Here is a 25,483-nt window from a genome sequence, read left to right on the forward strand (position 1 = left end):
TACGTGTGCATGTCCTGGGGGTCTCTCTCTTGCGCTTTTCACTGGCAAAAAGAAAAAAAAAGTTTTGTGCCCGTGCCCTCCATTTATCCATACAACAGGTACCACACAGGCAACAACAGAACAGTCCTCCTCCATCCAGCACCAATGCTCCTTGGCTCCGACCACCTCCCGGGATAAGAGGGGCCATTCAACTCTCTCACCCCTCTACAGAGGTGGCTGAGATCTAGATTGAGACTCAACAAACTCATTTCACAAAAGTTTATCCAAAAAGCCATCAGATGGCAACAGCATTTTGTCACCATCAGCCTGGACTGGACTCAAATGGCTGACACAAGTGAAAGGCTTTATAGTTTCCTGAGCCACTCCACAACGGGTTAAAATCATAATGCTTCTCAATTCAAATGTGGTGGGCAAGATGCGGTCCCAGCGGACAGTGCACTGGACTGTGACTCAGAGGACCAAAGCTCTATTCCCTGCTTGACCACTGACCATGAACATCTCACTTCCTCTCTCTGTGCCCATTTTCCCTCCTGCCCTTTGTCTGTCTTCTTCACATAGACTAAGCAACCTGGGGTAGGGGCAGCCTCTTTCTATGTTTCTGTACAACACCTAGCACTGTGGGACCCCAACTTCAGTTTGGGCCTCTATATGCTGCTGGAGTATAATTATAAAAGCTGCCTACCTCCCACCTAGGACTGAAAATTCCAGAATCTGCAGGGAACTTTTCAGTCAAAGCGTGTGAGGTTGCAATTTTGTGGCAAGTGAAACAACTAGTGGGATGCACACTTCGTTGCTTCTGTATGCTTACACCAGGGGCTCCTTGTATTCCTCTATTCCACCCCCCCCTCAAATCTGTGTATCACTCTCCCTTCCCCCTCTATTTCAGGGCCTCCCTGAGACACCTCCAGCTCCTCCCTCATGCCAGGGGCTCTGTGTGACCCCTCATTCCCCCTTTCCCCACAATGCCAGGGTCCCCCAACTTAGAACGAGATTTCTCAGAGGCTCAGAGAAGCAGCCCTGGGATCTCAGTCTCCCTTAAGGTCTGGTTCTAGGATGGATCCAATCCCACAAGGACCCTGTTTCCCAATCCTGGCTCAGAGGCCAGCTGGAATTTTGGGAGAACCAGCAATGGATAGAATCCACACCAGAATAACTGAGCCCACAAGGCCGCCAACATCCAAAATGGTGGAAAATTGGCAAGGGCAGCGATCTCATGAGATTCCTGCCATGTGGAGCCTAAACATCACTGGGGCAGCTCACGAGATTTCAGTGCTGGTGAACCCAGACCCTTGCCATGAGTCAGCCTCTAGCTTGAACCTCGATTCCTAGTCTAAAACCTCATGCAGACCTGAACACCACCTGGCTGGTCCCACTCATCAACTACCTAGCTAGCCTAGCTCTTAGCACAGCTCATTTTTCACTTGCCCTGCTCCTCTGCTATGGACAAACAGGGGATGTTGATCCCCAGGGATGGCAAGGTGGTCCCTTTGCATCCATGTGCAAACTATAAAGGTGCTGAAGGAGGGAAATAAAGGCCAGGGGAGAGATCTGGAAGAGCCATGCGAGCATATGACTGAGGACACAGCAGGACAGGAGATGCTGATCGGTCATCCAAGCCAGGGATGCTTTTCATTTATTTTAACTCCTGCTCCGGGCCCCCTATAAAGCCACGTGGAATCTGACACCATCAAAGCTGACTGCATATGTCCGCGCTTCCCTTATATACACACACGCGCTTCCGAGCCTCAGCACGGCAGCCCCGCTCGGGTTACCAGGCACAGACGGCCAGGATGTGATGAAATGCAATCTCTTTATCTTTGGATTAGAAGGTTGTGTAAAATGTGCCCCTCTCTTGTTATGTTCAGGAAAGGGTGGGGAATGACTTACTAGAACAGCTTATTGCTTAAAAAACAGTGCTAGGGATAGAAGGCAGTGGGGAATGTCCAGATCTGGATTCAGAGTTCTCCCAAAACTGTGGGTGTTTAGATTCAGAGTCTTGGAACATAAGAATGGCCAGACTGGGTCAGACAAATGGTCTATCTAGCCCAGCATCCTGTCTCCAACAGTAGCCAGAACCAGAGCTTCAGGGAGAGTGTGCAGAACAGGGCAACTATGGAGAGATTGACCCCCCTTCCCCTCCCAGCTTCTGGCAGTCAGAGGTCTAGGCTTGCCTTGAGAATGGAGTTGCATCTGTCCAGATTTGGCCTCATCTCTAGATTCCCCACCTCACCCAGAGTCATCTACTTGGAAGTAGACATGCTCTGCAAGAGAGAATGAGCACTTCTCTCGCTCAGGCTGAAATGAGCAAGCCCCCAGAGAGGGGAAATCAGAGCAAAAAAACCACAGATGGTTAAAATGATCACAGCATCAGGAGCACTTGCGGACAACAGACACCCTGTGGTATCATCAAGAGAGACCCCAGGAAGCCCACCGACCCGATACAAAGAGTTGCAGTGGTGGCTGGCGAGGAACTGAGCAGGTTGACCAAGGAACCAGCCACGGGACACAAGACACAGAACAACCAGCGAGTACTGACTTATTGACCCAGTCATTGGGGCTTCCTGATACCTTTGCTACTGGCAATGGGACATAGCTCATGGGCCGTCAGAATTCAGGCAGTCTTGGCTCCATTAGAACCTACCGTAGGTGGCTACCAGCTTCCTGGATTCTCTAGCTTCATCAGCAAGGTTTCAGGGTATTGCTCTAGGGTTTCTGCTCCCTCCACCTGCAGCCCTTTTTGCCATCGCAGTAACACACAGAGACAGTCTGCACACTACAGGTACAATCAGCACATGATCCCTACATGCTGGGAGCACAGGCCTGCTGCACCAATCATGTCCACCCCTTATATCCACGCTGCAGCCCTGTTTGTCCTGGACCACAGGCCTACAGCACCCTTTACTGGTCCTGCAGTACCCATGCTAGGAGCCCATTACTCCTGCATCCCAAACCTTCTGCTCTGACCACACATGCTTGTTGCACCCACGCTGGCAGCCCCTGCTGCACCCATTCTGTGTGATCTCTTGCACAGCCCCATGCCACACCTCTTTCACGCGAGCGCCAGGCTCTTGTTGCGGCTAATCTCCACGCATTTTATACTTGGGCCACCTTCACCCATTGACATGGAAGCCACAGAGAAACTTTCAGCCTCCCCTGATCATCACAGCACTGCGGAGCCTGGGAAACACAAGAGGCGATGCCAGCAAACTACACAGGCAGAGAACAGGGGCGTTTTTAGAGGCGAAGCAGAGACATTTTCATGAAGAGGAATCAGAGGGAGGTGAGGAGAGTCAGGCTGGCAGCCATTGGAGCTTACTCTCAGTGGCTGTTCTGTAGGACGTGAGATGGTGGGTCTCCAACATTCGTGACCACCAGCCAGTGTCCTGGGGCAGATGCCCCCAGCCCAGAACTGACCACTACTAGCACTGAGTGCCCCTCATTGAGGTCTAATCGTAAATGAACCAGGAAGTCCATTCAAGTGGCTCATTTGCAGGAACCACCATTGCCTCCACAAAGGGCTCGCGCCGGGTTAGGCCTTGTTGGTGGCCAGATCAGGCCAGGCCAAGCCAAGCTCCCACCTCGCCCTGGTCTTCAAAAGGTTCCACAAAAACCCGCCCCCCCCATCCTTTGCCTGTTTGAGTCATTCGTTTTAATCTTCTGTCACCCAAAGGTGGCTCCGTTCCTGGATGCCCCACGGAGCTGGCTCTCGAGCCCAGAGCCCATGGATGGGCACTTGGTTCTGAGAAACCCGAAGCAAGGCTCCCCCATCTCTTCTCCCACTGGCTAAAAACCTAAGATTTGGACCCTGAGAACGCCCCAGATCTAGTCTGTCTCACTGTGCCCGTCACCGTGGCATCGGGGTGCCTGTCCCTTTGACCCAGTGGCAACTGCTGCCAAAGGGGACAGCTTGAGGGCAGGATGAGGGGATGCAGCCACTGTGTGTTCCAACTGCCCGGCCTGTATTTATATTGCTGCACTGACTCACCCACTCAAAAAGGGACTTTGATTGTCTAAATGCTTCTAGCTCCTGCACCGATACCCCAGAAGCCAAGAATAGCCCCATCTCTGTTCCCCTTGGCAGACAGGCCCCTGGGCAGACTCTGAATTCACTCTGCTAGGAAGGACCACAGCCCCGTTTCCTTCCTTAGGACTAAGAGCATTTTTTGCTCACCCAAGGGAGGAAAGAGACAGTTTAATAAATGAGGGGCACGGATTTGGAGCAGGGCCGAGGGTTTGTTTACAGATGCAAGCTGAGCGAGCAGAGAGGACTGTACAAACTGGAATCTTTTCTTGGCTCGGGGTCATCTCAACTCCCGGCTGCCCCCCACCCCCACCTCGCTTCTCCCTGCGGCTCCAAAAAAGGACCACTCCATGTTACATAATTGGATGCGCCTGGCACCGCTGCAGACATGCAAGCATGTCCTCCCTTTTACTTAACAATACCTTTTTCGGTCATCCAGCTTTTCTCCTCCAGCCTCCTGTTGCCATGAAACTGACAATCAGGGGAGATTTATAGCCCCTGGCTCCAGCTACAACTATTCCAGCCATGGAGAGGAGGGAAGGAAGGGTGAGGTGGGATATTTCGGTGCGGGGAAGGAGAAGAATCGTTACTAGTTAGCAACAGCATCTGGCGGAAGACACTTGTTGTAATTTCAGGTGTAAGCTGGAGGATGCTATGGCAATTGGTGCTAGGGAACAGACCGAGAGAGAGAGGGAACCGGGGAGGAATGAGAAACCACTGCAAAGGATGGAAGAAATGTGTGTGTAAAGAGGGGGGCAAATTCATCCCTAGTGAAATTCCACTGATTTCAACACTATTGCACCAGGCAGGGGGATCGGCCCATTGCGTCCAGATCATTTAGCTGCATGGCTTCTGCAAAGGAGGAATTCTGGTACTTGCTGGAAAGAAGCTGGAATGCCCATGCGGGTATTTGAATCAAGACACCAGGAACATCTCGTGCTACAAGAGCTGCAAGAGGAGTGTACAGCAGTGGGAGGCAGTTCTGAAGCAGCAACACCTGCCAACACCCTCTCAAGTGCTAAGACCCCAATGGGGAATCTGGTGGAGCATGAAAGGAACCCTCTGGGGGCATCAGAAGCAGCACAACAGGCTGTACATCCGACTCTATATAAACCTTCATGCTTCAGGGCATAAACCAACTAATAGGGGTCAGGAAGGAAGATCCCTTCCCACATCAACAGGTTATTCCATAACTGCCTAGGAAAAGGTACTTGCACCTTCCTCTCGAGTAGCTGGTACTGGCCACTGTTGGAAACAGGATGTCAGACTAGATGGAGCATTGATCTGTTAAGACTATTCCTGCACTTGGTCTACACTAGCAAAGAAAGGGGCTACCAAGGATTAAATAGTTCATGCCACAGAATCAGCATCTGGCATCATCTCCTCCCTCTTAGGGCTACCCAGCAGCAGTCTGCACCAGAGTCAGGGTGCCAGGACTGAGGCTGTACTTAGGTTTGCCCCGTTCAATCAAGCTAGGGGTACAAGGATGGCGAAATGCCTCCAACCCGAGTCTGTGTAACGCAAAACTCCTGAATCATCGTTATTAGAGATCCAACCTGGGGCCTCTGGATCTTAAACTCTGAGCTTCTATGACCCGAGAGACAAGACCCATGTTGGTTAGCTGAAGTTCTATATGTGGACCAGCCACCATTAGAGGGGGACATAGTACCACACTGAGTGGGCATGGAGAGCACCTGTTCTTAGCACTCCTCTAATGAGGGTATGTCTACACTGAAATTGAGCGATGCAGCTTGTGTCTACATATCCACACTGACTTCACTATAGCGAACGTGGATAAACATAGCAGTGAAGATGCAACTGCACGGACATCAGTGCGGGTCAGGAACACCGGTACATACCCAGGCTTCTGGGCAGGCTTGTACAGCCCATGCCAGGGTCTGCACCATCACGTCTTCACCACTATTTAGAGCTGTGCTAGCTAGATGAGAGCTAATGCAGGTATACCTGGGCATATCACACCACCGCCCACAGGAGAGATGTACCCCGAGGCAAACACAGGCTGGTCTCAGCTCTGCGGCAGGTAGCAATGCCAAGAACACAGAGAAATGGAGATCTCCACCGTAGCTCTCTGTCATGGTCAGAGCCACCAAGCAACTTGCGCTCCTCCCGCAGAAACACCAGCGCTGACCTCCCAGAGCAGAACATCCACATTCCTTCTCTGACTCTACCCCAGCTCTCATCCCACACCGGAGCTGAACGGCACCGAGAGGCCATCGCTTGTGGTGCCCAGAACAGCGAAGGAGACAGAAGTCCGAGCAATTAATGGATAGCACCAGTATCCTGGTAACAGATCAGCTGACTTTGCAAACCCCCCACCCCGCCCCCGCCGCCTTCTGGGTTGCATCAAACATGGATTGGAAGTATAGGCCCCTTCTAGTTTTGAATCTGATCCAGACACAAAGTGCAGAGGGTGGGGGTTCAGATCTGTGGATTCTAACTCAACCCCCCCCTTCCTCACCCTACAATTCAAGGGTGCTGAGCACTGGACTGGAAGCTCTGCTTTAGTTCTATTTCCAGGGGAAACACTGCAGAATACTCTGATCTGGGCACGAAAGCAGGCCCCCTGGCACGAGGCAAACGCCCATGGAGACACTATGTTCGTCTGACCCCGAATCTCTAACACAGACTGCAGGGAGGGGCTGCATACCCCGCCTTTCTAATACAGCTCTGCTCGGGACATTTCCAGAGATCCCCAGTTTAGGCACGAGTCACAGAGCCAGTCAGGTGCTTAGCCTGTGAACGCTCCTCGGGTAGAAAACGGGCTGGCGGTGCAGGCTCCCTGGGTAACAGGGACGCAGCATAGTAGGAGGGGATAACGTGCAGTGCCAGGACCTGGTGCCTCCTGTGCTCACACACACAGGGATCAGGTTCCAGCTCATTTGCGCAGCTAGAAAAGCCTGCTGTGGAGAAGCTGTAGCATTTCCCCCCCCCCACACTTCCCCCAAAAGAAGCCGACTTTCTAGTGGTTGCTAAAATCCTCAGCCTGAAAGGGCTTTGGCAAACTTCATCGGGGGCAGCTCCCCTGACACGGTCCTTGGAGAACATCTGTTGCATGAGAGGAAATGCTTCCAGGCTCTGAGCTTCGGCACTTTCGAAAAGCTTTGCCGTTTACCTTCAAAGACCAGATCCTCAGCTGGTGAAAATTAATGCAGCTGCGTTACCTGATTGACATCAGCTGAGGATTTGGCCGTAGGCATCCCCTCCTGGGAAAGGGGGATGGTACGAGAAGAGAGACTCCACATAACCAAGCTAATAGCCAAGCAAATGACCCCTCCTTTTCCCAGCTCACGCAGCAGGAGCCATGTTTTGAAGGACACAGGGCTGCAGGACATGCGGCAGGTCCAGCCAAGCGGTTACTGCTGCACAAGAAAAAGTGAGCACTCGCTCAATGCATGTGCCAGCCGAGGACAGGGCCCTGAGCCAGCCAGACTGGGGAAGGTTTGGCACATCCTGAACCTGCCATGCACACATGGCATCGCAGGAGGGAGGGTTACAAACACACCCTGCTCAGGGACAGTGCACACATTCCTTTCTGGAACATCAGACAAGGCATAGCTGTGACCTGCCCCTTACTGAGAGAGAGCTGGGTGTCAGTGGAGGCTGGGAGTCCTACTTCCCTGGGGTGCTGGGAGACTAAATTCATTAATGCTTGGGGAGATTATTAGCGACTATCCTCTACTAGTTTCTATCAGTTTCCACGATATGCATCTGATGAAGTGAGCTGTAGCTCACGAAAGCTTATGCTCTAATAAATTGGTTAGTCTCTAAGGTGCCACAAGTCCTCCTCATCCTCTACTAACGTAACTTTCCTCGTATTCCTACTGGGTTGGCCGCTGCTCTTACCAACCCAAATGGACCCATGACCCTTTGAGAGCACCCACTGGAGTGACAGGAAGCAGCCTTCACTGGACACACTGCCCTTCTCACCAAGGACAAAACCTCCCACTCCAAGAGCCTGGGACCTGATGCTATGGCTCAGTCCTTTCTGTCTCTAAAGGGAAACGGCCCAGGGCTGCATGTGCCAAGGGAGACCCGCTCAGCTCTCTTCTCCCTGGGGACGTGGAGCGCTGCAGAGATCTTACCTTTGGATCAGGGACCCGAAGAGCAGGTGCAGCACCTTCTGCATGTTCTCAGTGCAGAGCCACCTCCAGCGATCCACCATCAGCAGATGCAGCAGGTCCAGAGCCGTGTCTGCCAGGGGCGTCTCAGAACCTGCCGGGAGGTAGGGGGGCATGTGAGAAAGCCGGATCACACCCACGTCGCTTGCTGCATCAGAGTGAGACCATGGCTCTGCATTCACAGCAGGAACACTGCACTCCTGGGGCACAGACTCCCTTCCTTAAAGGCCCCGAACTACCACCTCTCTAGACTCCGGCACATGCAGAATGCTGCTCCTGGCCTAGGGACGTGCTACAGCACCCCCACTGCCTTCCGAAACGCCCTTCGGCCTCTCTCACCTCCAATCCAACACCAAACAGCTCCCTTCTCCCTCCCATATTCCTCATAATACAGAGCAGCCAAAGGAGATGCACATTAAACCAGATCCCCAGCTGCTGTCACTCGCTGCGAGCCCCGCTGACTTCACCCCCAGCTGCGGGTGTGAGGCCGGGGGTGTCGTTTACAATACATGGGTATAGCGTCTGGCACAATGGGGCCAGGACTTTAGGTGCCTCCGCAGCACAGCTAACTGATTAACTCCAAAGCCTTTCGGGGTGTGGGTTGTAGGAAAGGCCTGGTGACAAATAAAGCCACATCGTATTGTGCACATGGCCCATTCCTTAGTCATGCATTCCCATTCTGAGTGTGAGGAGGCGTGGGCAAAGTGGCTGTGCATTCCCAGTTCCTCCCCAGTGAGGAGAGTGGCAGAACATGAACGTATGCCAGGATTAAGGCTCCCAGTTGGTCCCCTCATCGCCCATCTCCGTACAGCCTCTAAGCGGACCCGGTGCTTTACAAATGCAGAGGAGACACAGACCCTGCAAAGAGCTTGCAAGCAGATTAAGACAAGATCAAAGGTGAGACAAGACATGGGGCAGAGAACTTGGGATGAGGAGAAAAGATTGCTTGGAGGGGTGGGTGCTGAAGGAGGGACTGGAAGGATCTCAGACTCGGAGACAGCCAAAAGGACAACAGAAGCATGAGGACGAGAATGGGAAAAGGAGGTGGAAGGAGAGGAAATGAGAACAAAGACGTAGGCGGGGGATACCATTGGGTGGGTACCAGTGGGGATTACAGGTAAGAGGTAGGAAGCAATAGGGGGAGTTCAGGGAGGGAAGCATGGTTGAAACAGGTGGGGAGAAAGCCAATTTCAGCAGATAGAGTTTGGACTCACTGGGTGTGGAGAAAAGGTGGGGGGAGGGGGCAGCTGGGCTTTTCCCAGGCATGCCCTTCACTGCTCCCAACTTGCAGTTTCCCAGGGGTTTGGCTTTCTGGTTAGCACCGCTGGGCTGCCATCTTGTGGCAGGCCCTGGACCCAGCACCGAGATGTGCAAACCATGTCCCAGCACAGAATGGAATGGTGCAAAAAACCAGCATGTCAGCAGTGATGTGCCGCTGTCAGACCTCGACAGGGTAACCGGCTCTGTTCCTCAGGGTCCTTGGACTCTCCAACAAAACCGTGCAAGCTTCAGATCTTAACTGCAGTTAGCCGGTCTAGAGAACTTTCGCACCTCTAGGTCTCCGGGCACACGACACAGGTGGGAGGCTTTACTTTCCCCATATTACAGGTGGCCAAACTGAAGCACAGGTTGCACGTGCTGACCTCACTGTCCCAGTCACGGACCCTCCATCCTCTCCTGAAGCTGGAGCACCTTTCAGAGTCCTCCTGCTTCTGCTTGTGCTCAAGTTACTGCCCGAAAGGAGAGCGGACAGGGTTTTTGCTTCCATTCCTTGCTGTCAGTGAGCTGGCCCCTTGCCCCCATCAGACTGGATGCTAATTGTTTGCACATGACCGTCTAGTAAGACGGGTAGCTCACATTTGGCCCCCAGTATCTCTGGTCCTTCTGAGAATCATTTCTTCTCATGCATTACATTCCTCTGGGGCTTGGATTTTCTTTAGAAGGGCCAAAGCAGGCTGTCACCACGCGCAAAAACCCAGGCAGCGCTACAGGACAGATAATCATGAATTAACCTTGTTTACTCCCTTCACGTCCATTCTCCCAACCCCAGGTCACTGGCTGGGCCAACCTTACTGTGCCCGCCTCTTCGGACAGGTCACTTACTCAACAGATATGGACTCTGGTTGTCCTTGGCAAGCCATTTCGCAGACATTCCCCTTCTCCTCCCAGACCATTCCGTCCCTTCGCTGCTTCCAGGTCTGGTGATGGTTCAGATAAGTCAGCATCATTTACGCAAGACTTCCATGAGAGTTCAGCTAAACACAACCCCTTCGCGTCTCACTTGTTCTGTACAGACCAGTGACCTCAGACCTGACAGCCCTGCAGCGTTATGTATTCACATTCATTAGAGGCAGGGCAGGTACCGCTACTTATGCGTAAGGATGCTCCACACTTCCTATTATGAGACCGTGTATGCAGTTGATTATAACTTAACCAGACTTTAACCATTGGGTCTGTAATCTTCCAGGCGGGGTGTCTGCCTCAAGTTGAATTATTTTGGAAAGTTTCAGCTTAAACAGTTCAGCCGCATCCAAGAACAGACTAAGGGAAAATACATTGTTTTGCCCATGTTAAAAATATTCTTACAACTGTTTTGTTGAAAAGTTCTACTGCCCCCGTGCTTGGAGCAGGGATTTGAAATTTGTCAGGGGTTGCTCTAGGGTCACAGATGTGCCTTTTGCTGTTCCCATTAAAGCCATCCAAATTTGGTCAAATTACAAACCTCTGAAAGACTGCGCATTATAACACATAAACGCAAGGGGGCTGAATGGCAGCTGCACGGGCAACCTTAATTCTGGCATTTCCTAACTTCTGAGTTCTTGACTTTGCAACTTTAATGTTCTTTTAATGGAGGGGTTTTTTAAATGCAATATTGACACTAAAATGTATTAAATGTCTCCCTCTCCTGGCTCTAGGAAATGCATCTCTATAGTAGCATTCACCAGAGGAGCTCCAAGCTCTCTATAAACATTTCTCACGTCGCAACAGTCCTGTAGGGTACAGAAGTGTATTTCCCTCCCTGGTTGCCTGGAAAACAGGGAATAAGGGCCACACAGGTGGAATAACTTGCCCAGGGTCCATCAGGGAAAAACCAAGCAAACGAGAGTCCAGACTCACACTCCCAAAGTAATAGACAACCCTGCTCTCTGCAAACTGCCTTTGTTACTTTCTCTTGGAGACATTCCGTCATGCAGAGAAGCAGCACATATCTGCCCAGGTGGGAATTTTCAAGGGTGAGGCCTCGTAAAGATTATTGTGGTGCTAATGTTGAGAGTCATTCAGATTTTTTATTACAGATGGGGTGTAAAAGAGACATAGACATACAAACAAGTGAGCCATTGGCTCCTGCACCGTACCTCCAACAGGTTATTTTAGAGAAAGGCAAATGGGGCAATGCTGGGCATGATGGGGGGACGGATTATTTCCTTCCAGCTGCTCGAGTCATCATCGTGCACCACAAAGCGTGAGACTGGATCACTCCCTTTCCGCATGTACAACTAGAAATATTATTGTGTGCAAGACTGTTCAGCCCCATTTCATGCCCTGCAATGGCTGTCTCTCTCCAGCTCCTGGGTAGCGAATTCCCCAAGCCCGTTCTATGCTGGGTGGAGCAGCGTTTGCTTTCGTTGGTTTGCAGCCTGTTGGCCACTAGCTATTAATTATTACTGGTATTACAGTGGTGCCTAGAGACCTCAGCCCGGGAGTGGGGCCCCATTGTGATGGGTGCTACACATGCTAAGAAACCCAAAGAGGTTACATCTAAGTAGCTTGGCGCGAGTGAGGAGTTTTGAGAGAACCCTTGCTCTCATGCCAGAGGACAGCATCAAAGAGATGACTGATCTACACACTCTGTAGCCACATGGCTCTGATTCTTCCCTTTGCTTCCAGCGACAATCCAGCACACCACTGCTTCCCAGCACGGCGCCAGAGAGGTCTAGTTGTTTCAGTCATTACTCAGAGTGCCCAAAGCGTGACAGGCAAGGAGACCCCAAAGGACCTGTGAGATAAGCAGACTAACGAAGATGGGAGAGGCATGTACCATACAAGCCAACTGATGAGGTGGGGTGGAGGGGCATTGGCAGGCAGGAGCTTACCAGGGTCATCCTTCTGGCGCACCGGCTGCTGCGGGACATGCGTGGGGCCTGTCCCCTCGGTTTCTGGGGCCTCGCTGGACATCGCCTCCAGCAACTTCTCCTGCTTCTGAATGAAGGACTCCATTCCGGCCAGGGACAAGGGGTCAGAGACCTGAGGAAGCAGCCATGTGTCAGGGCCACAGCACTGGGAAGCAGGTGGCCATAGCTGGCAACCCACCCCATCCAACTGCTCTGCATCATACGAACAGCTAGCCACTGCCCTGAAGCCATAGCCTCTCCCGGCTTCCACCCTGTGCAGCCCCGCTGAATCCAGTGGCTCCTGTCAGGGCACACTATGGCCTGTCCATTAGCACTGCAAGCATAAAAATTAGGTCACAGGAAGTCACTGTTGCTCCTATTTATTTTCTATTTCAACCCTCAACACTTAGTTCCTGCTGCTGGGCTCCAGGACCATTCCCCAGAGATGCACTGGCATGGCATTCTTGTCCTGCAACACCCTTTGTTATTCCAGCCCTAAATGCCCAACTCGCTTGCCCTCATCTCCAACAACCCTCCTACCCCGACCAGCTCTGCCCGTTTATTATTTGGACTGCGATAGTGCCCAGAGGCCAGGGCCCTGTTGTGCTAAGCGCTGCACAAAGATACAACAAAGAGATGGTTCCTGCCACCAAGGCCTTTCCTCACCTGCAGCCCTGGTATCCCCAAGAGCTCTGTGAATGCTCTTCCTGCTTGGTTGGCAAGAATCCTGCTAGGCACTGGGCCCCTCTTTAACTAACCGTGCAAACAGCTTCATGGTGGCTCAGACTACTAAACTCGTTGCACTGGTGACCATCTCCAACAGCAGCAAGCAGTGAATACGCTGCATGGGGTCCCCACTGCACCACATCCTTTCTACCCCTGGATTTTTCCAGTTCAGCCCTCAAACAGTCTCCCAAAGACCCATGGTCCTGGCCATCTGACCAGCATCCTCGTGCAGGACCCGCACTTACAGTGCTGGCCTCCCTCAGGCCGTACAGGATCCTCTCATGTGCTTCGGCCACGCTCAGCACCGGAGCGATTTTACTGGACGGGAACCTCAGCCTGGGCCTGGGGAAGAGAGACAGAGCGGAGTTTAATGCCTTGTCCTTCATCTGAGGGGAGGAGTTGCTAAAACTTCAGCTAAGAACACAGAAAGCCACCCTGCTGTGAAAGGAAACCAGCTCTGATCTGTCCTGTAACCAAGGCCAGATTAAGGGGCAGATGACCACCTGGGGTGCCAAGGCTGGGGGGAGGGGGGGTACCGGGCTTGGGGTGCTGTTTTTGTTGTTCGTGACAAAAGGGAAAGTAGAACGTCTGACGTGACACGTTTCAGACATTCCGCAGGCAGATTTATTTTTCACTAGCCTCCTAGAACATTCTGGACCTTGGTAGAATCTCGTGGAACCTTCCAGACTTTCTGAGAACTATATTTTCCTTGAACCTTCTAGAATGTTGCCAGCCAGGCCCTCGCTGGGTAGGACGTTGCAAGTCAGTCAGTGAGGTGCAAGACCGAAGTGAAGTGAGAGCCCAGGTGCGGTACTGTGAACCTTGTTCACATGGCTGACAACGTTCTGGGAAATGTCGTTCTCAGAAAGTCTGGAAGGTTCCACGAGACTCTACCAAGGTCCAGAACATTCTAGGAGGTTAGTGAAAAATGAATGAATTACAAACACAATAAAAAAATAAGTTATTCAAAGGCTTAACAAATGGGGGAGAGAGGGGTGCCAAAGACACTCCTCGCCTGGGGTGCCATTTGGTCTCGGGCCGGCCCTGCCTGTAACCCCCAGTGGCCCTAGGCAGACCACCCGGTAGGTATAATTGCCAAAGGTCCTATGCAATTCTGTAATGTATAGCAGCAAGGGATACATAGCGTGAATGGCCCTGTACACGCTGCTATAAGCCCTGCCAAAGAAGCGCTGGTATCATGCTATAACAGGGGAATCCTGCAAAGCAAGTCTCCATAAGGGCTTACAGACCACATGGGTATCCAGAATACACACTCCGGGTGCCTGCAACGCAGTCATGGTCTAGTGGTTGACAGCAGCAGCCAGGGCTTCTGGGTTCTATTCCCAGCAATTCCATTAACTTATGTTCAACATTAGGCAACTTGCTTCCCTTCTCTGTGCCTCAGTTTCCCCATGTCAAGTGTTTGGGAGAGGGGGTGCCATAGATATTGATGTAGGAGCTCAGTTTCTGAGGCTGAAATTTCTGACCCAGAACAGGGAGATTTCAGGGTGAGCACAGTATGCAGGAGTCAGTGATAGCCATGGACCCTGCAAGCACTACGCTGCCTCGTTCACCTCCCGAGGAGACTGCAGCCCTGGCTGGTGCTTTGGGCCCGGGGCAGCACTTACAGGATGTTGCAACAGTGACACTGCAGCTCTGGGTACCATATATATATATACACACACACACACACGTATAGACCCACATCTTATGCACTGGCTACCATATGGCCTAGGGTTCACTTAATCCTGCCTTAGCACGGGGGGCATGGACTAGATGACCTGTTAAGGTCCCTTCCAGCCTTATATCACTATGATTCTATATACATACATGTATATACACCCACTTCTTAGACACTGGTTACCATTTTTCTAAAGTCAGATTTAAAATAATAATAAAAAAAACCCAGCATGCCTATTCAAGGCTTTGGGTGCCCAACAAACCATCATGACTTGGATAACGGAGTGGAGATGATGCTTATAAAAGGTGTGTATGACACCAAGCTGGCAGGGGTTACAAGAGGTCAGGATTAGAATTCAAAATGACCTTAGCAAATTGGAGAATTGCTCTGAATTCAACAAGATGAAATTCAATAAAGACAAGTGCAAAGTTTTACACTTAGGAAGGAAGAAAAATCAAATGTAAAACTACAAAATGAGGCATATCAGGCTAGGCAGTAGTAGTGCTGAAAAGGATTTAGGGGTTCTGGTGGATCATGAACTGAATATAAGCCAACAAAGTGATGCAGCTGGAAAAAAAGATGAATATAATTTTGGGGTGTGTTGTATGTAAGACACTGGAGGTAATTGTCCCTTTCTACGTGGCACTCTTGAGGCTCCAGCAGGAGTACTGTGTAAAATTGTGGGCACCACAATTTAGGAAAGAAGTGGACAAATTGGAAAGAGTCCAGAGAAGAGCAACACAAATGATAAAAGGTTTAGAAAACCTGACCTATGAGGAAAGTTAAAAGAACTGGGCATGTTTTAGTCTTGAGAAAAGAAGCTTGAGGGGGGACCTGATAACAAGCTTCCAGTGTGTTAAGGGCTGTTATAAAGCGGATGGTGATCAATTGTTCTCCATGTCCTCTGAAGGCAAGACAAGAAATATGGACTTAATCTGCCGCAAGGGAGATTTAGGTTAGATATTAGGAAAAACTGTCTAACTATAAGGGTAGTCAAACTCTGGAATAGACTTCCAAGGGAGGTTGCTAGTCTAGGGTTAACTTGGTCCTGCCACAGCAGGGTGCTGGACTTGATGATTTCTCGAGGTCCCTTCCAGCCCTAGATTTCTATGATTAACAATACAATAAATAGAATGAAATTCCTGCCGTATATATCCATGTGCATTGCTCTTCTCTTATATATTGTCCAACACACACAAACAGGCCCTCCTATACCAGTCAATTTCTTTCTTTTTTAAATAGCAATTTCTATTCAGTGAGCGGTGGTCACTTATACACGAGCATATATGGTAACATAACACATGTTCATAAAACCTTTTGCTATCAAACGCCCTAAGCAGGATTGTGTAACCCAGCTATTAAATGTGCAGACATGGAGAGGTCTGAAGGATCTGGAAGGGCCGTTCGCTTTTTGGATCAATTAAAAAGTCTGTTTATTGCTAAGGAATGTTCTTTCCAGCCAAGATTGCCCCAAAGCTGATTAAAAAAACCCACAAACTGCTCAGAGCAGCCTGTTGAAGCAAAACATCCCTTTTCAGGAAAATACATATGTATACACACACATGGATTCCAGCCAAGTTGACCAGAGGCTTCTGTTGACTTTAGCAACAGCAGATAGTAAACACTTATGTAGCAAAGTACATGCAGTATCCTCAGCCTATGCCACAGGATAAACTCTCCAGCATTCACTGGCCATACCATAGGCCACCACAAAAAGCTTGTGGAACTTTTGGAAAGGGCAGTGGGGGTTAACCCCCAAGTCTGGACCAAATCAAAACTCAGGTATTAAAATTACATTCTTCCTCCCCCAAACTCCCTTGCAGTTTCAGTTGGATTTGGGATTGTGTCCTAAAGTATTGTGGATGGTTGCCACAATTGCTGTTTAAACATCAGCTGCGCTCCACCCCACAGGAGGCTGCAGTTCACTGGTACAGCTCAGGCGTTAGTTTAAAAGTTATAACGCAATCCTTCAATAACATAAGCATGTCCTCCAATGCACTGCACCTCCAACAGCACTAAATACAATGTTTCAGTGCGGACCCCATGGGAAGAGTGCCAGTCATCAGCCAGCACCAATTCCTGGAATATCTGAGTGTTCCCTTTGGGATCTCCCCCTCACATACTGACCCAAGTCGACTCTGCTTAATTTGTAAAACATAATGGAGTCACAGCACAAGGTAGGACTGATGCATATTACTCACCATTTCAAAGCACCCAATATCAAGCCTGGTATTTGCTGCTGCCTTGAAGTACTAATTATCCTACGTTCAACCCACTGATACTGTCAACATGCTGGGCATAACCTGAAAAGAGTCCTTACTTATTAGCCTTCTTCCCATCTGTCTGGGATTTCCCATCCACCTCTGCCTCGCTGAGCTCTTCCGTTGGGCTCTGAGGTTCCGACCTGGGGAATGCCGTCTTCAAAGTGTCCACAATGGCATTGAGCACAATCTGCCGGGGGTGGGAAAAGCAAGGGGGTTAGCTCCATGAGGAAGGAAAATGCCACGTTCCAGAAAGAGGAGTCCTCTGGCTTCCAACTCAGCCAGGACAGGCCCAGCCTGTAACTGCCTATCGACCACTATTGAGGAGGAGGAGGAACGTGTTAGGGCCATAACAGCCTTCACTTTGGGATTAAAAGAGCTCAGTGCTACACACAGAAATGTCATCCATGCTCCTTTAGGGCCAGCTCCTGCTGCCAGCAGAGTCAACGGGAGTTTACCGGGGAAGCCCGTGGGACAAGGCATGGGCCCATAATGCAGTCACTGCATGTCTTCCCCTTACCAGGTTGCTATTGGGAGCAAAGGGATAGCCAAGATGCCCAGAGAAATGGACAAGAACTGATGGGCAGCTCAAACCTCCACTTAGCTTGAGTCTGTCCTTCACGTCTCTGCTCCCGTGGCTGACAGGCGCTCCCCTTTAGGCCAGGCCTACACTGCAATCATGAGTGGGCGATCACAGCTTGTGGAGACAGACTCAAAGCTAGGGTTGATCTAGCTAGCTGGAATAACAACAGCAGTGAAGCCGTAGCAAGCATATACCCAGGGTGCTGGGCGGGCTTGTACAGTCCGTGCTGCTGCTCACAATCATTATTTGAGCTTGCTAAATCAAAGCAAACTTAAGGATGTCTACATGCGCTGCATTCACCCCTCTGCCTGCAGGCTAGAGATACCCGGAGAGGCACAGGGCCTCTCCAGGTAACATTTTAGACAGAGGCCTGTTGAACCTTCTGAACTGCACATATGCTCGTGAAGGACACTTCTTAAAGTAACCCTACTGGGGCTGCCGAGGGTTCAGCGGAGCGGCAGGCACTGAAATTGTTCCATCTGTGGATAGAGCCCTCGCTTGCGGTGTTTGGGGCACGGGCACAGCCACTGCTCTGGCAAGATTCCATCTGGGAGAGGCATGTGCTAGGATTTTAATGCAACAGCAAGAGGAAGAGACACTGATTTCACTTAGATTTTGTTTACGGGCGCCAGGGGCACCACGAGAGGAAGTGTTGGCCAGCATATCGAATGTGTTTAAATTAGACTGTAATATCCTCAATGCAGGGACCTTGTCTGAACCATTTTCCCAAGGGCAGGACAGCCTGAATTGTGTGAACATCACAGGGGACAGAGTAAATTTGGAAAATTGAGACTTTGGATAAATCAAGGGAACGTTCAGTGTGACTGTAGGAGAGGGAGGAAGGGCAGGACCCTGTTTTGGGGGAACTATAAAAAGCATCACTCTCATTCATTCAGAGCCAAATACAATGCACATCCAGCCAAGCTTCAACCCAAGTGGTTTTAACAAGCAGTCGTGCACCCAGGTGCCCAAGCAGAGAGCGATCTGTAAAGGACAGGTTTGAAAACTTTCTATTGCTCTCATTAAATAGAAAAACCAAACTGCCCATTAACAATCAGGAATTGGCCAACTGATGTAATACGGAGAATTAGGATATAAGGGGCATGAGGTCAGACTGAGTGGCAAGCCTTCGCATCCCCATTTTACAAGTGGAGAAACTGAGGCACAGAGATGTTAAGTGCTCAAGGTCACACAGCAAGTTAGTGACAGAGAGGGGAAGAAAACCCATGAGTACCAATCCCCAGTTCTAACTACTAGACTATGCATCTTTATCTAATTATGAAAATATCTGTGCAGCAAGTTTACCACCCAGGAGATTTGTTCAGAGAGCTCACAATCCAGGAGGAGATCCGGTGAAGAGTACCCAAAGGTGCACCAGGCACATTAGGGTCCGGAAGGATCCCATAAGAGTTAGTACCTTTCCGAGTTTCCAACACTTGAGCTCATCAACTGAGCTGGGTACTTGCAAGATGGGGTGGGAAAGGTAATCATTGAAATGAATGAACTATCCCTTTGTCTCCTCTTCTTTCCCCTTCTGTTACCTACAGCATCTTATGCTTTTGATGGGAAGGGTAGCAATTTGGGTCACAGATGCCATTCGCACAAAACAAGCAAGGGTGGTCTTATGGTTAAAGCAAGGGGCTGTGACTCAGTGACTCAGACTCCCAAGGCAAGTCATTCGATATTTCTATGCCTTGGTTTCCCCCAGCTATGACAGGGGGATTATAATACTTCATTCCTCCACTTCTGTGGCCATGTAGATTGTAAGCTCTTTGGAGCAGGGAATGTCTAAGTAGGTGTATGTACAGTACACCAGAGCTCAGCTGGGGCCTCTAGATGCTAGTAAATAATAACAGGCAGACAAAAGCCTAGAAGGAGAAAGTATTTTAATGTGTTAGGATGAGAGTGTTCACACAAATGGAGCTCAGCAGATGGCGGCTACACAGGGGCATGAAGGTACCTTGTCTATTCTGGAGACCACAAAGGGTTTCTTGACAAACGCGATCCTGGCGTCTGTGTTCAGGGCGAGGAACTCCTGCACCTGCTCACTATTGGCAATCTCGGGAATGCTGCACAGTTGCTGCAAAGGAAAACACAGAGTTGGATTCTCATCTCCCTACCCTACTCATAAAAACCAGAGACAGAGGAGTCCTGGTAAACCCCGTTGTCCACCTCTCCTCGTGATCAGGACCAGATTGTCTTTTATGCTATAGTCCCCAGATGTTCCAAGAGACTGGACTTCTACCACTCCCAGGGAAAATGCTCCACACCCCAACAGGGTATTTGTTGAGATATCCACCCCTGAATTTCTTCCCTCCTCCATAAAATGCAACAGGGCAAAGTCATGCATTGCATGGATTATTTAGAATCAGTAGGGGGAAAAAGCAGGCCCAAGGCTTCTCTTGTTGCCTCCATCCCCCACCCCCAAAAAATTAGAGGCCATTTCTGAACATTTGACTTGCACAAGTGGTCACATACACAAGTGGCAAAGCCAGGATAAAAGCCCAGGAAGCCTGGCTCCCAGTCCCTTGCTCTAACCAGTCCATCACTACTCTGCTCTGTCCATTCACGCAGAAGAAACCTGCACAACCAGATCACACGCATAAGGAAGAGGCTGCTGAGTCTGTTTAATGATAGGGACCTGAGAGAACATCTCACCTTCAAGAACGATTCCAGGAGACTTTTTCTGGCTTCCACCTTGTCACTATCCATGTTTCCGAATGGAAGATCAGGGAAAAGTTTCTTTGGACCTTTGACATCTTCAAAATAAAACACACGCGTAAGTAAAAATAAGACACATCAGTACTGTTAATAAAGGGTTGAATCCTGACTCGTGGTGAGGAGTAACTTACTACACCCATAGGCCAATGGCAGAGTAAGTTAATGCTCTGCATGAACTAGGGTGAAAGGACCTGGCCTCAAATATATACAGAGTTTTCATCCCAACTCTTTTAAGACACAGGACTCTGTAATGCCAAAGGACTGGAGGCGTTGGTTAAGAGATAATAGACAACCTGAGAGAACTTGAATGCATGGCAGTAGCACTGGTTGAAACACTGAGTGGAACAGTTTTCCACTGGCAAATGAAGTTTCATCAAAATCAAAACTTTCTGTGGAAACATGTCAATTTTGGGTAAATTTTCAAAGGAAAAAAGCATTGAAAGTAATCATTTTGACTGTCTCATTTCATTTCATTGTTTTGATGTTTTGAATATTAATTTTATTTTATTATATTATACATGCATTATGTATTATATATATAAATGTTATTATCTGTAATAAGTTATATTACAATGTTTCAACAATATCCAAACAATGGACTTTCTAGGGTGCAGGAGATTTCAAAACCGAGACTTTTCATTCCAAAATCAGAATGAAAATAATTCTCAAAACCAGAGGGTCCTATGGTATGGAAATTCTGTTGTCTGACCAGCTCTCCACTGCTTAGTCAAGGGCCCCCCATTACGTTAGGAAAGGGACATCCCAACCTGGGCTGTAGCAACAGTTATGTTAAGACCTTAGGAGGAATCTATCAGCCAACCCTGCTCTGCACCTTGATGTGCACCAGTTACCAGACATGGACACTCCTTGAATTGCTTGTGGTTTGAGTCCCCCGGCAGTGATTTGGATTAGGGAAGCCACGAGCTACACTCAGTTGAGCCATATTTGGTGCTTGCCCTGCATGTTGGTCACCTCTGCCATAGACCAGTGGCCTGACCATCAGAGGTGTGGAGCGACCCCGGCTCTCCCTGAACTTCCCGGGAGCTGTACGTGCTCAGCACCTATCTTCACATCTTGTATTGACAGACATTTGAAGAATACCTCAGACTTGAAACCAGTCACCATCTGGCCTGGCCTACATGGGTAGGGCTTGCCCCTGGAACCTATAGTGATGCTCCTTGAAGCACCCACCCATCAGCAATCAGGATGGGGTGACCAGCTCCCGCCCAGCACTCTGAGAGCCCCCTCACGTCCTGGGGGAGCTAGCCCAGGGTTGCTGGCTGGACCACACCCCTCTCCACCACTGTGCGTCACAGTGCACAGCAGGAAGGGGATGGACTGGGCAGCGCTGCAGAGGCTCCTACAGCAGGGAGAATGGCTGATTGCATTGGGGGAAGGGGGGGCAGGATATATCCCATTGTGGCCAGAAGGGGGCACTTGGGAACTCAGATGAAGTTCAGAGAGAGGCAGGGGGAATACCGAGGTCATCCTACCCTCCTGCTAACCCACCGTGTGCTGGCCTATGGACGCTCACCAGGGGCACCCATTATATTTAGCCAAGCAGTGCCATGCAGGGGTGGCAAGGAGGGGCAGGGAGATTGGGAAGGCTGCTAGGGCTTTTACAGCGAGCCAGCTTGAGTGCTGACTTTTAACGAATTTCCGCAGCTCAGGTTTCTCCTCCAGCCTGGTCTGCAGGTTCAGGAACTCGCGGTAGCGCCGGTTCACGGTGTGGTAGGCCACCTGCTGGAGGCTGTTGGCGTTCTCACTCTCCAGTGCTGTCTCATACTGGGGAGGAAGAGGGCAGACCATTAGTCAGTCATTAACCTGTGGAGACCAGACACACCTCAGGGACAAAGATCCTTCCGTGGGCCAGGGGATGGGACCCAGGAATCCCCACTCTCAATCTCTCACTCTAACCACCGGGCCCACACCAGGGTGGATAAAAATGGAGGATTTTTTTCTTTTAATAATTTAAACAGGATTTGATTTTGTTATTTAAAATTAGAATACCTTTTTGTTTTTAAAAATAAACCTATTTCAAATGGAATCTGAATTTAATACAAAATAGGTTAAGGCCTAAACTTATTATAATCTCTTAAAACATTTGAACAAATAATGAATATGCTGAATCCATGAACCCCGATCAAAACCTTTGAATTAAAGGCTTCTTTTCTATAAAAAGAAAGAATCAGGGGGAAAACATCTACTTTGTGAGGTCAAGCTTGACAAATATGGCACAATAGTGGTAAATAAGCAATATATTATTCACCATTTTCTTCTATACTAAAAAAAATGTACAATTAATAACAGACTGAAAATATTAAGCTATATAGTTGCTTAAATAAATATAGCTAGTTACAGTGTACCTTCCTAGGTACCAAATCTCATGTAAAGGCTCTATTTAGTTGTAAATCAACATGTTTTTATGATTATATCAGCCAAGGAGAATACATCTTTCTTTAGAAAAGAACTGAAGTACAAATGGAAAAGTTGACTGAAATTGAGGATTTCAAATCGAGGCTTTCCAGTTGGTCATTGAAATCACAGATTTAAATCAACCTGCCCTGCTATGGGCAAAGCTCCCAGAGGAGGGGGCAATGAGCTTTGCCTAAAACAGCTTGTGGATCCTCTCTTCCGGAGCATTAGCGTTCCTGCATGCCCACCCCACAACAAGAACAGAGGAGAGGAGTGACTGTATCACCTTGACCGTGTAGAGTGTGTAGGGATGGAAACCGGTCCCGCTGTGCTCCCGGGCAGTGATGGTTCCAGTTATCCGCAGGTTCTGGATGACGACTGGGCTGTCAGGGCTACTGAGTGGCTCAAAGCTGAAGGTATGGGAGGAGTAGAGTGGGAGAGGCGGCTGACTGGGGTCCAGGGGACTCTTTGCTGGGTTCTCCAGAAAGGACGGTCGCCTCGAGAAAGGCTTCTCTGGATCGGCCAGCAGGACGGTGACAGATGCCAAGCTTTCCTCCTTCTCCACTGTGGGGTCGATTTGTATGTCGGGGCACTGGCCCAACACAGAGGGGAGGACGCTCGTTTCAGAGCTAGAGGCAGTGCTCTCCTCCAGGTACCCATCCTTGGCACCCACACCGTCCTCTTGGTCCAGGCCGTCCGGCCCCTCCAGCCCCGCAAAGGAATCCTGGAACGTGTCGGTGAGGAATTCCTCTGTGGACAAGAGCACCACAGAATCCGAGTCCTTGCCGAGGTCAGACATAGGGGATTCCAGCTCTGAGTCCTCACACAGGAAGAGGGAGCCCAGAGTATCTGGCTGGGGGTAGCGCACGGGTGTGCTCCCTGCTTTCCTACCATCAACATCAGCACCAGGCTCCCCACTCGACAGGTCCTTCCCCTCTTCCCCCTCTTGAGGGTTGCACTCCAGACTGTCCACCACATCGTAACTGGGGAGCTCCGAAGGCCTTGGAGATGGTGCCACAACTTTCAGTGGCAAAGAATTCGGCACTGCGGGCTGGCAGGGGGCGGCGGCCAAAAGAGGCTCCTCCCCCTTTCCCCTTCTCCTTTCCCCTTTGCTGCCCATCTTGGAGAAAATCCCAATTAGTAACAGGTTGATCCAGTCAGGATCAGACATCTTCTTGATCATAGGCAGAAGAACATTGCAGGTGACCAGCTCCACCACCACGAAGCGCCCAGTCCTAGTTTCCAGGTGAGGCTTGGGCACCAGCACCCGGAGCAACACGTCCACAATGCTCCGAGCGTAGTTCACTTCCATGGCTGGGCTCTGGACGGCTGGGTGCGGGGCAGAAAGCTCACCGTACGCTCGCCAGAGCTGGTGTGCCAGCTGAGCCGGTCCCACCGGGCTCCTTGCAGCCTCCGTGCTCTCCCTTGCTTTCATGTAGCTTTGCAGGTGGCAGCCACAAAGCAAGAGAATCTTATGGGTCAAGGCTTGCTTGTCCACCAGTGCCATCCTCCTTTTGAGCTCTAGGGCCAGGCCTGTCATGGCCTTCCTCACCTCGTCCTCGAAGCCCTGCTCGCTGCTAACTGTCCGGTACCACGAGGACACAAAGTCCCGGATGATCTTCTGGATCATGCGGTCAATCTCCTCGTCCAGCTGCCTCTCCGCCTCGGGGCTCTGTGGGCAGCTCTCCAGCAGGACGAACCGTTCCAAGTGGAGCCGGGTGCAGGTGCTGATGATGGCCTGGGAACCCAGCCATCCCCCCAACACCGCCAGCAAGCCGGAGAGGAGGCAAAGCAGCCAGATGTTAACCAGCAAGTGGACGACTAATAACCAGGCTAACAGGGCCCCCAAAACCATCAGCTTCCTGTTCCCTACCAGCTCGCTCAGTCCGCTGCCGAGGCTAGCGCAGGGCTCCTGTGTCTTTAGCATCCTCTGGTTTTCCATTGAAAGAACCGGGGAGCTTGGTGCTGGGCTTGCAAGTCTGAAAGCAGATTTCCCCGGCCCAGGTTGATCAGCCCTTTGTAAATATCACATCCAACCAGCTGGGACACAGGAAAGGCAAATGCAAACCACTCTCCACTGACTGCCAAACCCTAGCACCCAGACAGCCCCGCAGAGCCACTGATTGCAAGCGAGGAGGCTCTTTGCAAAGGCACCTTTGCCTCTCCCTTTATCACAGCCCCAGGTAAGAACAAACCAGCCAGGCCAACCAGCCCCCTTTAAAACCACCAGCTCTTGGGGCAACAAAGTGTTGCTTTAAAAACTACGACTGGGTGAAAAGCTTCCTGCTTTTCAGATCACAGGGGCAAAGTGACCCTAGCGCCCCCCCCATCTGCACCCCAACTTTCCCTATAACCCCCCTGCCAAGCCAGTGGGCTTTCAAATCCTGCTGCCACCCACAGGGCCTTAACTGGGTGCTTGCTGGAATACGTCACGGGTTTGTCTGAGTGCTGCATTGCCAGGCATTGCTGGTGCTTGGCTCCTTTGCTCTCTCCCAGCTCTGCTTGGCATCTGTGGCTGGGTCAGCAGCTGCTCCCCTGCCTGCTGCCGGCCCCTCTCCTGCCAGGAAATGGACCTGGGGCTGGTGGCTCACGGCTGTTGTCTGAGAGCTGCCGGATCTGCCTCTGCCAAGGAGATGCCAGCAAAAGGGGAAAGGGAAAGGCCCAAAGCAGCAGGGAGAGGCTTTTCTCAGTGCCATCTAGTGAAAGGGAAGCAGAAGCACAGAAAATACTGCTCCAATTCAAAACACGGTCTCTGCTCATGCAGCCACTAACACATCGTGGGGACTTGGGGTGGCTTTTACTAGCAAATAATAATCAACAGTGC

General features: G+C 50.5%; 1 protein-coding gene across 5 annotated transcripts in view; it reads right to left on the reverse strand.

Annotated features, from left to right (window-relative positions):
• SNX19 (sorting nexin 19) overlaps positions 1-25,274 on the reverse strand; it is a 53,176-nt gene extending 27,902 nt beyond the window's left edge. For 3 of the 5 annotated variants that reach the window (XR_012155902.1, XM_073320768.1, XM_073320769.1), the window contains exons 1-8: positions 22,946-25,274; positions 21,891-22,029; positions 20,182-20,282; positions 19,484-19,603; positions 17,000-17,130; positions 13,244-13,340; positions 12,255-12,405; positions 8,125-8,254 (exon numbers count right to left, since the gene is read on the reverse strand). Coding sequence is in view for 4 of the 5 variants with exons in the window: in XM_073320768.1 (XP_073176869.1) it covers positions 8,125-8,254; positions 12,255-12,405; positions 13,244-13,340; positions 17,000-17,130; positions 19,484-19,603; positions 20,182-20,282; positions 21,891-22,029; positions 22,946-24,601 (2,525 nt within the window). In the remaining variant the exon portion in view is untranslated. Of the gene's footprint in view, positions 1-8,124; positions 8,255-12,254; positions 12,406-13,243; positions 13,341-16,999; positions 17,131-19,483; positions 19,604-20,181; positions 20,283-21,778; positions 21,847-21,867; positions 22,030-22,945 lie in introns of those variants that run through there. The other 2 variants (XM_073320771.1, XM_073320770.1) reach the window with 2 other exon arrangements.
• Positions 25,275-25,483: the final 209 nt, after the last annotated feature.

This window comes from Lepidochelys kempii, chromosome 22 (assembly GCF_965140265.1).
Source record: "Lepidochelys kempii isolate rLepKem1 chromosome 22, rLepKem1.hap2, whole genome shotgun sequence".
Lineage (NCBI taxonomy): Eukaryota > Metazoa > Chordata > Testudines > Cheloniidae > Lepidochelys > Lepidochelys kempii.